Source organism: Ascaphus truei, chromosome 10 (assembly GCF_040206685.1).
Source record: "Ascaphus truei isolate aAscTru1 chromosome 10, aAscTru1.hap1, whole genome shotgun sequence".
Taxonomy (NCBI): domain Eukaryota; kingdom Metazoa; phylum Chordata; class Amphibia; order Anura; family Ascaphidae; genus Ascaphus; species Ascaphus truei.
Genome location: NC_134492.1, coordinates 29,509,102 through 29,523,064, shown reverse-complemented (window position 1 = coordinate 29,523,064; position 13,963 = coordinate 29,509,102). Strand labels below are relative to the sequence as shown.

Genomic DNA, 13,963 nt, shown 5'->3' with positions numbered 1-13,963 from the left:
AGGTACAGATAATGCTGCACAGAGAGATACAGGTACAGATAATGCTGCACAGAGAGATACAGGTACAGATAATGCTGCACAGAGAGATACAGGTACAGATAATGCTGCACAGAGAGATACAGGTACAGATAATGCTGCAAAGAGAGATACAGGTACAGATAATGCTGCGCAGAGAGATACAGGTACAGATAATGCTGCGCAGAGAGATACAGGTACAGATAATGCTGCGCAGAGAGATACAGGTACAGATAATGCTGCGCAGAGAGATACAGGTACAGATAATGCTCAGCAGAGTGACACAGGTACAGATAATGCTGCACAGAGAGACTCAGGTACAGATAATGCTGCACAGAGAGACACAGGTACAGATAATGCTGCACAGAGAGATACAGGTACAGATAATGCTGCACAGAGAGATACAGGAACAGATAATGCTGCACAGAGAGATACAGGTACAGATAATGCTGCACAGAGAGATACAGGTACAGATAATGCTGCGCAGAGATACAAGTATAGATAATGCTGCACAGAGAAATACAGGTACAGATAATGCTGCGCAGAGAGATACAGGTACAGATAATGCTGCACAGAGAGATACAGGTACAGATAATGCTGCACAGAGAGACACAGGTACAGATAATGCTGCACAGAGAGACACAGGTACAGATAATGCTCAGCAGAGAGACACAGGTACAGATAATGCTGCACAGAGAGACTCAGGTACAGATAATGCTGCAAAGAGAGATACAGGTACAGATAATGCTGCACAGAGAGATACAGGTACAGATAATGCTGCACAGAGAGATACAGGTACAGATAATGCTGCACAGAGAGATACAGGTACAGATAATGCTGCACAGAGAGATACAGGTACAGATAATGCTGCGCAGAGAGATACAGGTACAGATAATGCTGCGCAGAGAGATACAGGTACAGATAATGCTGCGCAGAGAGATACAGGTACAGATAATGCTGCGCAGAGAGATACAGGTACAGATAATGCTGCGCAGAGAGATACAGGTACAGATAATGCTGCACAGAGAGATACAGGTACAGATAATGCTGCACAGAGAGATACAGGTACAGATAATGCTGCGCAGAGAGATACAGGTACAGATAATGCTGCACAGAGAGATACAGGTACAGATAATGCTGCGCAGAGAGATACAGGTACAGATAATGCTGCACAGAGAGATACAGGTACAGATAATGCTGCGCAGAGAGATACAGGTACAGATAATGCTCAGCAGAGAGATAAAGGCTGTTCTGAATCTGTAGGGAAAATGAATCATTTCACCCCATCGGGGGAGGCTGAGACACCTGAATTCTGCTCCTGAAGCGTCCTATGATGTTACACAGATAAAACGGTTACAATTGTTTAAATCAGAGGACATCTGATACACATCAGGATACCGAAGGCAGGAAGCAAAGTAACGATCGGGTTCCTAATTCAAACAAGAGATGAATAATTTATTCCATCGCAGCTCCATCTCTCTGACTCTTATCTGTACAGGAGGCGTTTGTGAGATTATTCCCAGGTCTGCGGATTATGTTATCGTTTTAGTATCCAAAAATGCGAAATATTCACTACAAGTGCATCTTCATGATAACTGTGTTATGGGAAGCAATTCACGCAAGGAAAGGTAAGCAGGGGTTTTATTAGTAACTTTGTTTCTTACATACCCAGGTAAAGAGAGGAGGAAATGGTGAGAATTACAGAAAGCTATAGAAATTATTATTATTAATATTATTATTATTATTATATCTGAAGATAAACAATTCAGGATCTTTATTTTCTACATGGTAAATAATATATAAAACATTTCAAGAAACGCACAGGCAATGCTGCGTTTTCTGTATGTCCGTAGACTGCCAGGGGTCTGTGTATTAAAGTAGAGAAAAGTGTGTTTAGACGCAGCACTGCATGTTTAATCGCATGGCTCTGTGTTTAATCGCATGGCTCCGTGTTTAATCGCATGGCTCCGTGTTTATTCGCATGGCTCTATGTTTAATCGCATGGCTCCGTGTTTAATAGCATGGCTCCGTGTTTAATCGCATGGCTCCGTGTTTAATAGCATGGCTCCGTGTTTAATCGCATGGCTCCATGTTTAATCACATTGCTCCGTGTTTAATCGCATGGCTCCGTGTTTAATCGCATGGCTCCATGTTTAATCGCATGGTTCTGTGTTTAGACGCGGCGCTCCGTGTTTAATCGCATGGCTCCATGTTTAATCGCATGGCTCCGTGTTTAATCGCATGACTCCGTTTTTAATCGCATGGCTCCGTGTTTAATCGCATGGCTCCGTGTTTAATCGCATGGCTCCGTGTTTAATCGCATGGCTCCGTGTTTAATCGCATGGCTCCGTGTTTAATCGCATGGCTCCGTGTTTAATCGCATGGCTCCGTGTTTAATCGCATGGCTCCGTGTTTAATCGCATGGCTCCGTGTTTAATCGCATGGCTCCGTGTTTAATCGCATGGCTCCGTGTTTAATCGCATGGCTCCGTGTTTAATCGCATGGCTCCGTGTTTAATTGCAAGGTTCCGTGTTTAGACTCAGCACTCTGTGTTTAGACGTGTGTTTTGGAGCAGAGCTGCGGTGTATGGGAGAACTGTCTGTTACATCTGATGCAGAAGGTTACATTTTCGCCACTTCACATATGGAGGGTTTATTTTGGAAAATTTAAGGGATAAAGAATGGTGCAGAAAGACACAGAATGTCTATCTCATTAGAACCTGTGCACCATGTAACTCCCCCTACGGACACTCCCCAGGGTGCAAGCTGGGGCCGAGACGCAGAATGTGATACATCTCATTATAATCTGTGCACCGTGTAACTCCCCCAACTCCTCCTACTGACTCCCCCAAAGGTACAAGCTGGGGCAGAGACGCAGAACGTGTCAGGGCCGGCTGGGAGTTTTGTGGGGCTCGTGCAATGGGGCTTTTGCGAGGCCTCTTACTTTGTCCAGCACGGCATCGCCTCCTCCAACGACGGCTCATGATGTCGCAGCGTCATGTGACGTTGCAGTGCCACGTGATGTCACGTTGTCCTGACATGTAATGTCACGGAGCCACATGATGTCACGTTGCCAAGGCAACGCGGCGCCATGTGACATGTGGCGCAATGACAATGAGACGCTGCAGTAGGAGACGCCACCGGACAAGATAAGAGGCAGTTACACAGGCCCCGCCCTCTCCCCCCAGCAATGGGTTTATTGTTGTGGGGAAGAGCGCGGCGCCTCTCTAACCGCGGGGCTCGGTGCAGTGGCACCGACAGCACCACCATCAAGCCGGACCTGGCAATACATCTCTCTATAACCTGTGCACCGCCGATTGCCGCTAACTTCGCGACGAGGAAAGACAGCAGACGCAGGCTGCGCTGTTAAATCCCGTTGGGACGGTGCAGCAGAAAGAGGAAGCGTCGGTTTGGGAATCTGCGCGTCTTTTTATAGCTTGATAAATACCCCCCCCCCCCCCCCCCAGGCGTTTAAATATTTCAAAATGCCGCCTTTCTGCTATATGAATAAAAGATATAGCACAGATCTGCATTGAGAGTGTGTTTCAATGTTGCTTTTTTATTTGGGAATTATGCAGTTTAGTTTTTATCTCCGCATTTAAATAAAAGTGCTGAAAGAGAATACTTGGCTTTTTTTCCCTGTGGGTCACACTTAATATGGTTATCTAAATGGTGTTTTGCTTCTCCCTAGTGGCCTGGTGGCTGTTTTTATGTGACTGGCTGTTCGGTTCTCAGTGGCTCATGCAGACAGTTGAGATGATCTGTCCCCTCCGTCTCTCGCAGGTGTGAAGTGTGGGGGGGTCCTCTCTGCCCCCGCAGGTAACCTGTCCAGCCCAAACTTCCCAGGATTGTACCCGTCGCACACGGAGTGCTGCTGGCTCATCGTGGTCTCGGAAGGCTCCTCCGTCCTGTTCACGTTCCATCACTTCAGCCTGGAGTACCACGACTCGTGCGAATACGACTACGTCAAGATTTACAACGGGGCTTCCAGGGATGAAGGGAACCTCCTTGGGAAGTTCTGTGGCAGCACTTTACCCCCCCAGTTCACATCATCGTGGCACGTTCTTTCTATCATCTTTCACTCTGACAAACACGTGGCCAGCACAGGCTTCTCTGCCACGTACAGGAAGGGTGAGGTACATTTCTATTTGTTGTATGAGTCTAACTCCCATGTCACAGTCACGGTTTGGGAATGCACAGCTCTTAGTTTAAAACTCCCTCCTTACAAGTCCAGGACATCTGGTCGCGGCCGTTTCACCGCAACTAAATGACCACGAGCCTTTAGCCGCTGCTCACCTCGCCGCCGGGACACTCAGCCGCCGGCTGCTTCCCCGATAAGGTGTCCCTAACCTTACCCTAAACCCCCTAATCTTAACCCTTATTACTAACGCTAACCCCATACCCCTAAAACCTTAACCCCTTTCCCTAAAACCCTTTACCCTCATCACTAAGCCCCTAAAGTTAACCCCCTATCCTCGCCACTAAAGCCCCTAAAGTTAACCCCCTATCCTCGCCACTAAAGCCCCTAAAGTTAACCCCCTATCCTCACCACTAAAGCCCCTAAAGTTAACCCCCTATCCTCACCACTAAAGCCCCTAAAGTTAGCCCCCTATCCTCGCCACTAAAGCCCCTAAAGTTAGCCCCCTACCTTAACCACTAAAACCCTAAAACTTACCTCCTCGTAGAAGCGGTCGGCGGTGGGTACAGCGACGGGGGGTCCCCCGTGTGGCTAAACGCCGGCGGGGAATTGGTCGGCGCAACCAACTGTCCCATTCTGCTCCTTAACCCCTTCAGTGCTTCAAGAGCTACCAGCCTGGTGCATTTTAGCACGCATGGGTTATATCAGGGGTGCACAAACTTTTCCCCGTGCGCACCCCTGCCTGCTCGCCTCTACGTCTCGTGCCCCCCCCCCCAAATGATGCGCAGGGTAATGTGACGGCACGTTGCCATGGTAACGTGCCGTCACGTGACCCCGCGGCGTCATTTGACGCCGGGTTACCATGATGACGCGACGCTGGAAGGGAAGTGTGTTACAGAGGCCTCGTGCGGTCCCCGGCATTTAAATTAAATGCCTGGGGGAAGAGCGTGGGACCTCTATAACTGCTGTCCCCTCCCAGAAAGTCTAGCGCCCCCACAGTTTGCGCACCCTGCTCTGTCTTCTAATTCCAACATGTCTGCTGGCGATCTCGTTATTAGCAGGGACTTCACTGGCAAGCAGCTCCGCACAATGAATCCTCCATTTAAGAAATGTACTTTGTTTAAACATGAGAAGACACTAGAAACGTCTGTGTAAACATGGGGGGGAAGGGAGAGGTCTCATAGGGGAATTTACTGCCACGTTTTGCAGGCAAGATCATTTTTTCTCTGAGGCTATGTTTAGAATTATCTGCCATTGGCTTGGATAGCAGTTAGCGTGGGATCCAAGTGAGATATCCTGTATCAGAGCATTAGTGAATCTTCCCTCTGTTTGGATACGGCGTCTATACCAGTGTTTCTTAGCCAGGGTTCCCCGGGCATCCCTAAAGGGACCCCTGCAATTCTCAGGTCACTTCAAAATATTACCAAATGCAGAAGAATTTACAATGCATTTAGTCTCAGACGCGCTATTAGAGAGGGTTGGGGTTCCTTACAATGCATCTAGTCTCAGACACGCTATTAGAGAGGGTTGGGGTTCCTTACAATGCATCTAGTCTCAGACACGCTATTAGAGAGGGTTGGGGTTCCTTACAATGCATCTAGTCTCAGACACGCTATTAGAGAGGGTTGGGGTTCCTTACAATGCATCTAGTCTCAGACACGCTATTAGAGAGGGTTGGGGTTCCTTACAATGCATCTAGTCTCAGACACGCTATTAGAGAGGGTTGGGGTTCCTTACAATGCATCTAGTCTCAGACACGCTATTAGAGAGGGTTGGGGTTCCTTACAATGCATCTAGTCTCAGACGCGCTATTAGAGAGGGTTGGGGTTCCTTACAATGCATCTAGTCTCAGACACGCTATTAGAGAGGGTTGGGGTTCCTTACAATGAATCTGATCTCAGATGCGCTATTAGAGAGGGTTGGGGTTCCTTACAATGCATCTAGTCTCAGACACGCTATTAGAGAGGGTTGGGGTTCCTTACAATGCATCTAGTCTCAGACACGCTATTAGAGAGGGTTGGGGTTCCTAACAATGAATCTGATCTCAGATGCGCTATTAGAGAGGGTTGGGGTTCCTTACAATGCATCTAGTCTCAGACACGCTATTAGAGAGGGTTGGGGTTCCTTACAATACATTTGATATCAGACACGCTATTAGAGAGGGTTGGGGTTCCTTACAATACATTTGATATCAGATGCGCTATTAGAGAGGATTGGGGTTCTGCAGAATTTCACAATATAATTATAGGGTTCCTTAACCAAAAGAAGGTTGGAAACCACTGATCTGTACTCTGCAACTCCCTCTGGGTTCATGAGCTCCCCCTCTCTTCACCCCATTATCTTGCAGATGTTTGCTGGGGGGTCCTCACCAGCCTTTCTGGGATCATTACCAGCCCAGAATACCCTGAAAATTACCCCAACAACGCAGAGTGTCGCTGGCTGATCCGGGCAGCTCCGCTCTCCAGGGTCAGCCTGGTGTTCATGGACTTCCAAATGGAGAACAATGAAGAATGTAACTTTGATTATGTTGCAATCTTCGATGGCTCAGGTGTGGAACAGCGTCACATCAGCCATTACTGTGGCACGGTGAAGCCCCCGGATTCCGTGTCCTCATCAAATGAGCTGCTCGTGGTCTTCAAGTCCGACTTCAACATTGGGGGACGGGGTTTCAAGGCGTATTTCTCCTCTGGTACGAACAAAGTCTTTGTAACATCTCCTGGGTCAAGCGCTTCATATAGTGATGGGTGTGGGACCCAACGATGAGGGGATCAGAAGGATTCCTAAATCTTATATTTAAATGTATGTGCTGGTCTTATCTGGACCATAATGGGAAGTTTTAGGGCAGAAACCTCATATGTATGTATGTATGTATGTATGTATGTATGTATATATATATATATATATATATATATATATATATATATATATATTTTAAACCCTAAGGATGTCTGCACACCCTTCTGTGATAGGCTGAACAGCCTGTCACCCACCCAGGAACAGCCAATTAGTCTGCACATCCCTCCCCTCTGTGAATGGGATGGAGAGCAGTGTGCACATGGGGCAGGAAGGAGTGCAAAGAGAGTGGAGGAGAGACAGCAAGGTGAGTAAGAGGAGGAAACAGAGAGACAGCAAGGAGAGAAATAAGTTTAGTGTGCACAGAGAGGAGCAGACACAGTATGGCAGGGAGTGCAAAGAGAGGGGAGGAGAGTGCAAAGAGCAGGGCATGATGGAGGAGAGAATAAGGTGGGGAAGAGGTGACAAGAGACAGCAATGCATTACAGGGAGGGCTAAAAACAAAGAGTAATGTTTAATTAACAACCTTTCAAATCTCCTAGATTAGCGTTTGTTACGCCGGGTACAGTAAGTATCTATTTATTTATTGTGATCTCTTGATATTTACCAGAAAATACACATTGGTTCATAATCATAAATCTAAATTTCAAGAACACCCTGGGATACAAATCAAAGAATAGGAGAGAACCCACACTTCTAGACATATTGTAATTACAAGCTGCACAATAAATAACAATACAGTACCATACTTTACATAAAGTTAACCCCGAACATGCCGAGTCTGTAACAATCCTGTAAGTACAAGGAACACGAGAGTGGATCTGTATATCTTCCACTTTGCTTCATTTGCCCCATTGTCACGTCATATCGGTTTTAAACTGTAGGAAAGTATTCAGGTTAGTGACATGCAAATGTGCTCACTCGGAGTATCACTTTTAGCTTTCTACTTACTGTAAACATGGATTGTTACCTGGAGCTTGCCCGTGCTACATTACACAGCTTGTGTAACTAAGCCTGGGAAAAGGAAGTGCACAATCAGAAGACCTAATCAGGCAGCAGTTTGTGAAGCTGGTTTGGCTCCTGTACAAGTTGGACACAACCTATGTACTTTGTCTAAATGGCGGCGGCGGCAATGGTGTAGGCGGCGTCAATGGTGAGCGCGACCTGGCGCGGTGTGATCAAAAGGCCGTGTCTCTATGAGGCAGGCCATAGAGCACGCGGCCGCGCGCGAGGTGAGAAGCGCCGGCGCTCGCGATCAGACAAATAAATTTGATTCTGTCGCGGGACGGCCAGGTCACGTGAGCGGTTCAGCCAATGAGGGCGAACCGGCTCCGTGACGTCACACCTCCCCGTCGCGTCTACCCCCAAGCCACAAACCGCTCCAGCTACACGTGCGCGGTCGCACGCTCACCATGGATCCGGCCTTACACAGAGACTAACACTGACCATTAGAAATAGAAAGGTCTGTAACGAATACAGGACCCCCAGACCTAGCATACTTATTTTAACCTCTCAAAGTATTTTTCATCCAATTGCTTGTGCACCGCATCACCAAACTTCTTCAACCATATTCATTCTAAGACCTTACCTGAGGGGGGCTCCAGACGGGGTTCAGGACAGTGAGAAGGTGACACGGGGGGGGACCTGCACGTTGTATTAACCTCTCACTATGTACCTCACACTCAGGTGAATGTCAGGACGTGTTCACAGCCATGAAGGGGAATCTCTCCAGCCCTCGTTACCCGCACCCGTACCCCAATAATATTAACTGTCGCTGGAACATTCAGCTGCCCCCCGGATTTCACGTGAAGATCTTCTTTCTGGATCTGGAGTTGGAGGAAAGGAGCAGCCTGACGGGCATGTGTGATTACGACCACCTGTCGGTGTATGATGGAGGGGGGGAGGACGCCGCCCTGCTGGGGAGGTGGTGCGGGCGAGTCATCCCCCCTCCTCTGATAGCCAATAGGAATAACCTGTTACTGGTGCTCAGCACTGACAGAGACACGGCCAGCAAGGGTTTCTCGTTATCGTACATTGGGGGTAAGTGACATACTGATAGCCACCGATAGCGATAACAACCATCGCCAAGTGTTAATGGCTATTTGCGTGAATGACCATTAATGAGCAGAACGACTGTACTGTAGTATACAGAACCATTAAAGCAGGGGTGGCCAACTCCAGTCCTCAAGGGCCACCAACAGGTCAGGTTATAAGGATATCCCTGCTTCAGCACAGGTGGCTCAGTCATCGACTGAACCATTGATTGAGCCACCTGTGCTGAAGCAGGGATATGCTTAAAACCTGAGCTGTTGGTGGCCCTTGTGGACTGGAGTTGGCCACCCCTGCATTACAACTTAAAGTTGGCGCGACTGGACGCCTCTTTAGACTTATCAACATGGAGGTGTAAAGGGCGGCACCGCCAAGAATTGGAAACAAATATATATCCATATAACCCTGATAGATGTATTAGAGTCCCCGCTGGCGCTGAGCGCGCTCATGAGCATGAGCGCCGGGTGTCCTGCAACTTGCGGACGCGCGCGGGGGGGGGAGGGGGCGCAATTGTGGGCTATTTGAGCAAGCGGGAAAGTATAAAAATGTTATTTACAAAAGCGCCGAGCGTGTGTGCCCGCGCATCACGTGAGCCGGAACTTGCATATATATATATGCAAGTAACCGCGCCAAGCGCCGCCCGCTCCGCGAGCTCAGCGCCAGCGGGGACTCAGCCTTACATGGAGTCCATACTGCCAGTTTAAAGTATCCATTTGATGACTCGGGTCAGTCAGAGATTTTTCAATGATCCCTTCCTATGAATAACTTCCTGATAAAAGTCTGGGGAGTTGATTTGATGCTGAGCAGGAGATGGGAGATTCCCTGGGAAACAGGAGGATCCGCACAGGGGTCGATGCCACACATAGGTGCCACGTGAAGATCCACAGAAGTCGTTTGTGAGCGTACTGCATTTATAGCTGTATTTTGCAGTGAGGCCTAAGGCCGCAGCCTAAGGCCGCGATTATAGTGGCAGCAACGGTGCGCACGTGCGCACAACAAACCTCGTGTCTATGGGGCCACCTATAAAGCGCGTGACCGCGCACGCGATCCTGAAGAAGACAATTTTGCCTTTGCCGCGCGACGGCCGGGTCACGGGCGAACCATTCACGTGACGTCAGGGCCACGCCTCCGACCTCAGTGCAGATTTCGTGTGAGTGACAGGCGCACGTGACGTCCTGCGCTCCGTCGCGCGAGCGGCAACTATAATGGCGGCCTTACTGTGACCTCCAACGCATATCAAGTGGAGGAATCCGCCCCTCTCACCCTCTTTAGATCAGACTCCGGACATAAGGACCATGGGGCGTATGTATCAAGATAAAAGTATAGCAATGCCGGGGAATAAAAAACAGCACAACGTGACTTCTTTCTTTGAAACATACGGGGCAGTTATTTTGCCCCAGAATTGCTCCAATTTTGCCTTGATACATAGACCCCCAAGTGGGAATGACCCTCAGACACAGACAGAGGAGGGGTCCTCCCGTGTTCAGAGAGAAGAGCAGAGCAAATGTGGTTTGTGTGCATTTAAAATCCTGTGGGTATTGGCAGGAGGATACTGTTCCCCTGTCTGGCTGCAATGCACTCTCAGTGCTGAGGGAAAGCTTTTACTGGGTTTGTAATGCACTAGGTATAAGAAAGTGGCCAGTGGTCACTTCCCATTGATTTACTAGAGGAATTACAGGCTCGGCTCTAATACTGTTACTTGCAAAATGATCCTGGGAAGAAACCCTTTGTTTTAACCCTTTCAGCAGACCCTTAACTCTGCAGATCAGTGCTGAAGGTGTCTCGCTTTCTAGAACCCTTCCCAGCGCTTCCAATGCAGATACTATAGACCAGGGGTGCTCAACTCCAGTCTCCCCCGCCCTCCCGACAGGTCAGGTTCTCAGGATATCCCTGTTTCAGCACAGGTGGCTCAATCAGTCCCTGCTTCAGCACAGGTGGCTCAGTCTTTGATTGAGCCACCTGTGCTGAAGCTGGGATATCCTGAAAACCTGACCTGGTGGTGGGGGGTCTTGAGGATTGGAGTTGAGCACCACTATAGACCAGGGACGGGAAACTCCAGTCCTCAAGGGCCACCAACAGGTCAGGTTTTCAGGATACCCCAGCTTCAGCACAGGTGGCCTAGTCAACGTTGAATGACAAACAGTGCTCAGTATTTCCGTTGATTCTTCACGTTTATCAGCACAAACGTGGGACATGAGAAATAGGTCTGAGAATCCCTTAGTATATAGCTGACAGTATACACTGTGATGCTGCTATCTGCTTTATACACAGAACAATGTACACTGCAATACTGCACATAGCACCTGCCATGTCCCTGTTATCATGCGGTAACACATACAGATTCTCCCAGGAAGAAGTGACGCCATTTCTGTATATTCAGTAATATAATCAGTAAGGAAATGTGAGGGATATCTGACCTCCGCGCTGAAACCAGCTCTTCTATATTTACAGTAAAGACCTGAATGGAAGGACAGCTTCTGCGACACATTGATATGAATCCCGCCTGCTCACTCCCCCCCAGCAGGATACACAGACCACCCTCCTTTACCGAGCCTTTTTCTTTCCGCAGTGGTTCCCATAAACGTCAGCTGCACCCGCACTGACTTCCAGATACAGATTCCGGCTCAGTCTGTCCCTCAGCTGGAGAAGAGTCACATTTACCTGGGCTCCCCGAGCTGTCCCGCTCACATCTCAGGCTCCAACTACAAGATCTATGCTCGCTTTGATACGTGTGGCACAGGACCTCAGGTGAGGGGTCCGAGCTCAGAGCAGGACGCAGGGGCACGGGCAGTGCACACAGAGACACAGAGCAGTGTATATGTGCTTTGTATCACTAGAGGTCGTACGGGGAGGGATGTGTTCCTTCGATACTCGGTAACTTTACAGAGATTTCTGCAAATCTTTGTGCCTGTGTGTTTGTGTGTCCGTTTGTGTATGTGTGCGTGCGTCCATTTGTGTATGCACGCTCACTTCAATCCAAACACTTTACACTTAGTTTCGTAGTTTTTGAGGTTTACAAGCTGATAAGTGCACATTTGTGTGACACACTGCTGGGTACGTTTGTGTGACACACTGCTGGGTACGTTTGTGTGACACTGCTGGGTACGTTTGTGTGACACACTGCTGGGTACGTTCGTGTGACACTGCTGGGTACGTTTGTGTGACACTGCTGTGTACGTTTGTGTGACACACTGCTGGGTACGTTTGCGACACACTGCTGGGTACGTTTGTGTGACACTGCTGTGTACGTTTGTGACACACTGTTGGGGATGTTTGTGTGACACACACTAATGTGTACGTTTGTCTGACACACACTGCTGGTACGTTTGTGTGACACACTGCTGGGTACGTTTGTGTGACACACACTGCTGGGTACGTTTGTGTGACACACTGCTGGGTACGTTTGTGTGACACACTGCTGGGTACGTTCCTGCGACACACTGCTGGGTACGTTCGTGCGACACACTGCTTGGTACGTTCGTGTGACACTGCTGGGTGTGTTTGTGCGACACACTGCTTGGTACGTTCGTGTGACACTGCTGGGTGTGTTTGTGCGACACACTGCTTGGTACGTTCGTGTGACACTGCTGGGTGTGTTTGTGTGACACACTGCTGGGTACGTTTGTGTGCCACAGTCGGGTACATTTGTGTGACATACTGCTGGGTACGTTTGTATGACACACTGCTGGGTATGTTTGTGTGATACTACTAAATCACTTTTCTTCAGTTCTCATGGAAACGACAAAAAGAGTTACTGTGGATAAAAACCTAAACGTCTATAATGATTGATACCCACGATCCCCTTAATATTTGTGTCCTTTTCCAAAATGCCCACTGGCAGGATTACTCAACTCTCACTGATTGCCTCAATAACCCATCGTAGGCTGAGGGACTCCAGGCTCCAACAATATACATGCAATAAGTGATGAGCGAGATGGATTGCATCTTTCATTATTTTAGTAAAGACATCAGTACATTATATTTTATAGTAAACTTCCAGTCTTTACATTTTGCAAGTGAAGTTTGACGCGAGTTTTTTATAATTAAATCACATTGATTCGCTAATACACCATCTTTATTTTAGTTTTACACAATGACAAATATGCCCGTGCCCTTTTCTCCGCAGAAAAGGAACAACACGTCAGTCATTGTGAGCGTCTTGTACGTAGACTTCTCGCTGGGGGCCCAGGAGGATGTCCATGAATATGAGGTGCAGTGCGAGCCCAAAAGGAAGGAGGCCTCAGTGCACCTCCTGTCCGGCACTGACCGATCACAGCTCAACGGGTTAGTGGAAAACACAGCAGAGGCGCAGCAGCCGGAGGCGGAAGCAGCGGAGAGCAGTGACCGAGGACAGGACAGCAGCGATGTCGTGTTCATCAGTATCTGCATCTTAGCTGGAGTTCTCATGCTGATCGCTGTGGTAGGGCTGGTGTTACTGTGACAGGACGACACACTCTCCCCGATAGTTATTTCTGCTCAAGCATCATTAGTGCGCATGCTGTGTGGCGATATGTACTGTATAAGACCGTGAGATTTAGACACCGTCTCTTACATTGCAATTATTAATAAGGGAACTTAGAGGAGACCTAGCAGGGAGTTGTGTGATGCAGCAGCACTCCACAACATGCCTGTTATTAAAATGTTCTCTCTTATTCAAATACTTTACTGTCCTATTAACCCACAATGATCATTATGTATGAATGATGTTCATCTTTACTGCAGTGATCCTGTATAATAACTGTATTTCATATAGCACTTTTTTTCCCAACGGGACTCAAAGCACTGAACAATTGCAGTATAACGTGCGGTAAGCAGCACATATTAATGTGACAGACACAGTCCCTGCCCAGATGAGCTCACAATCTATGTCTTTGGTGCCTGTATTTTGATACTGGACACTAAATAAACAATATCATTTTGAGTGAATTTGTATTAACTCTCAACCCTAAAATAGTTTTACCACAAAACT

The 13,963-nt window shown here is 48.1% G+C and overlaps 1 protein-coding gene across 1 annotated transcript; it reads left to right on the top strand.

The window, feature by feature from the left end:
• The first annotated feature begins 1,573 nt into the window (after nt 1-1,573).
• Nucleotides 1,574-13,915, top strand: CDCP2 (CUB domain containing protein 2). Its single transcript, XM_075615473.1, has 6 exons — nt 1,574-1,643; nt 3,771-4,145; nt 6,500-6,841; nt 8,632-8,985; nt 11,564-11,742; nt 13,121-13,915. The coding sequence occupies exons 1-6, from the start codon at nt 1,574-1,576 to the stop codon at nt 13,433-13,435; spliced, it is 1,635 nt and encodes a 544-aa protein (XP_075471588.1). The 3' UTR covers nt 13,436-13,915.
• Nucleotides 13,916-13,963: the final 48 nt, after the last annotated feature.

What these genes read in the sequence shown, in the direction of transcription:
- CDCP2 (XM_075615473.1), top strand. Translation starts at nt 1,574, where the DNA reads ATGCGAAATATTCACTACAAGTGCATCTTCATGATAACTGTGTTATGG. An exon ending in AGCAATTCACGCAAGGAAAG is followed by an intron (nt 1,644 to 3,770) that starts GTAAGCAGGGGT and finishes CAGACAGTTGAG; the next exon opens with ATGATCTGTCCCCTCCGTCT. An exon ending in CTCGTTATCGTACATTGGGG is followed by an intron (nt 8,986 to 11,563) that starts GTAAGTGACATA and finishes TTCTTTCCGCAG; the next exon opens with TGGTTCCCATAAACGTCAGC.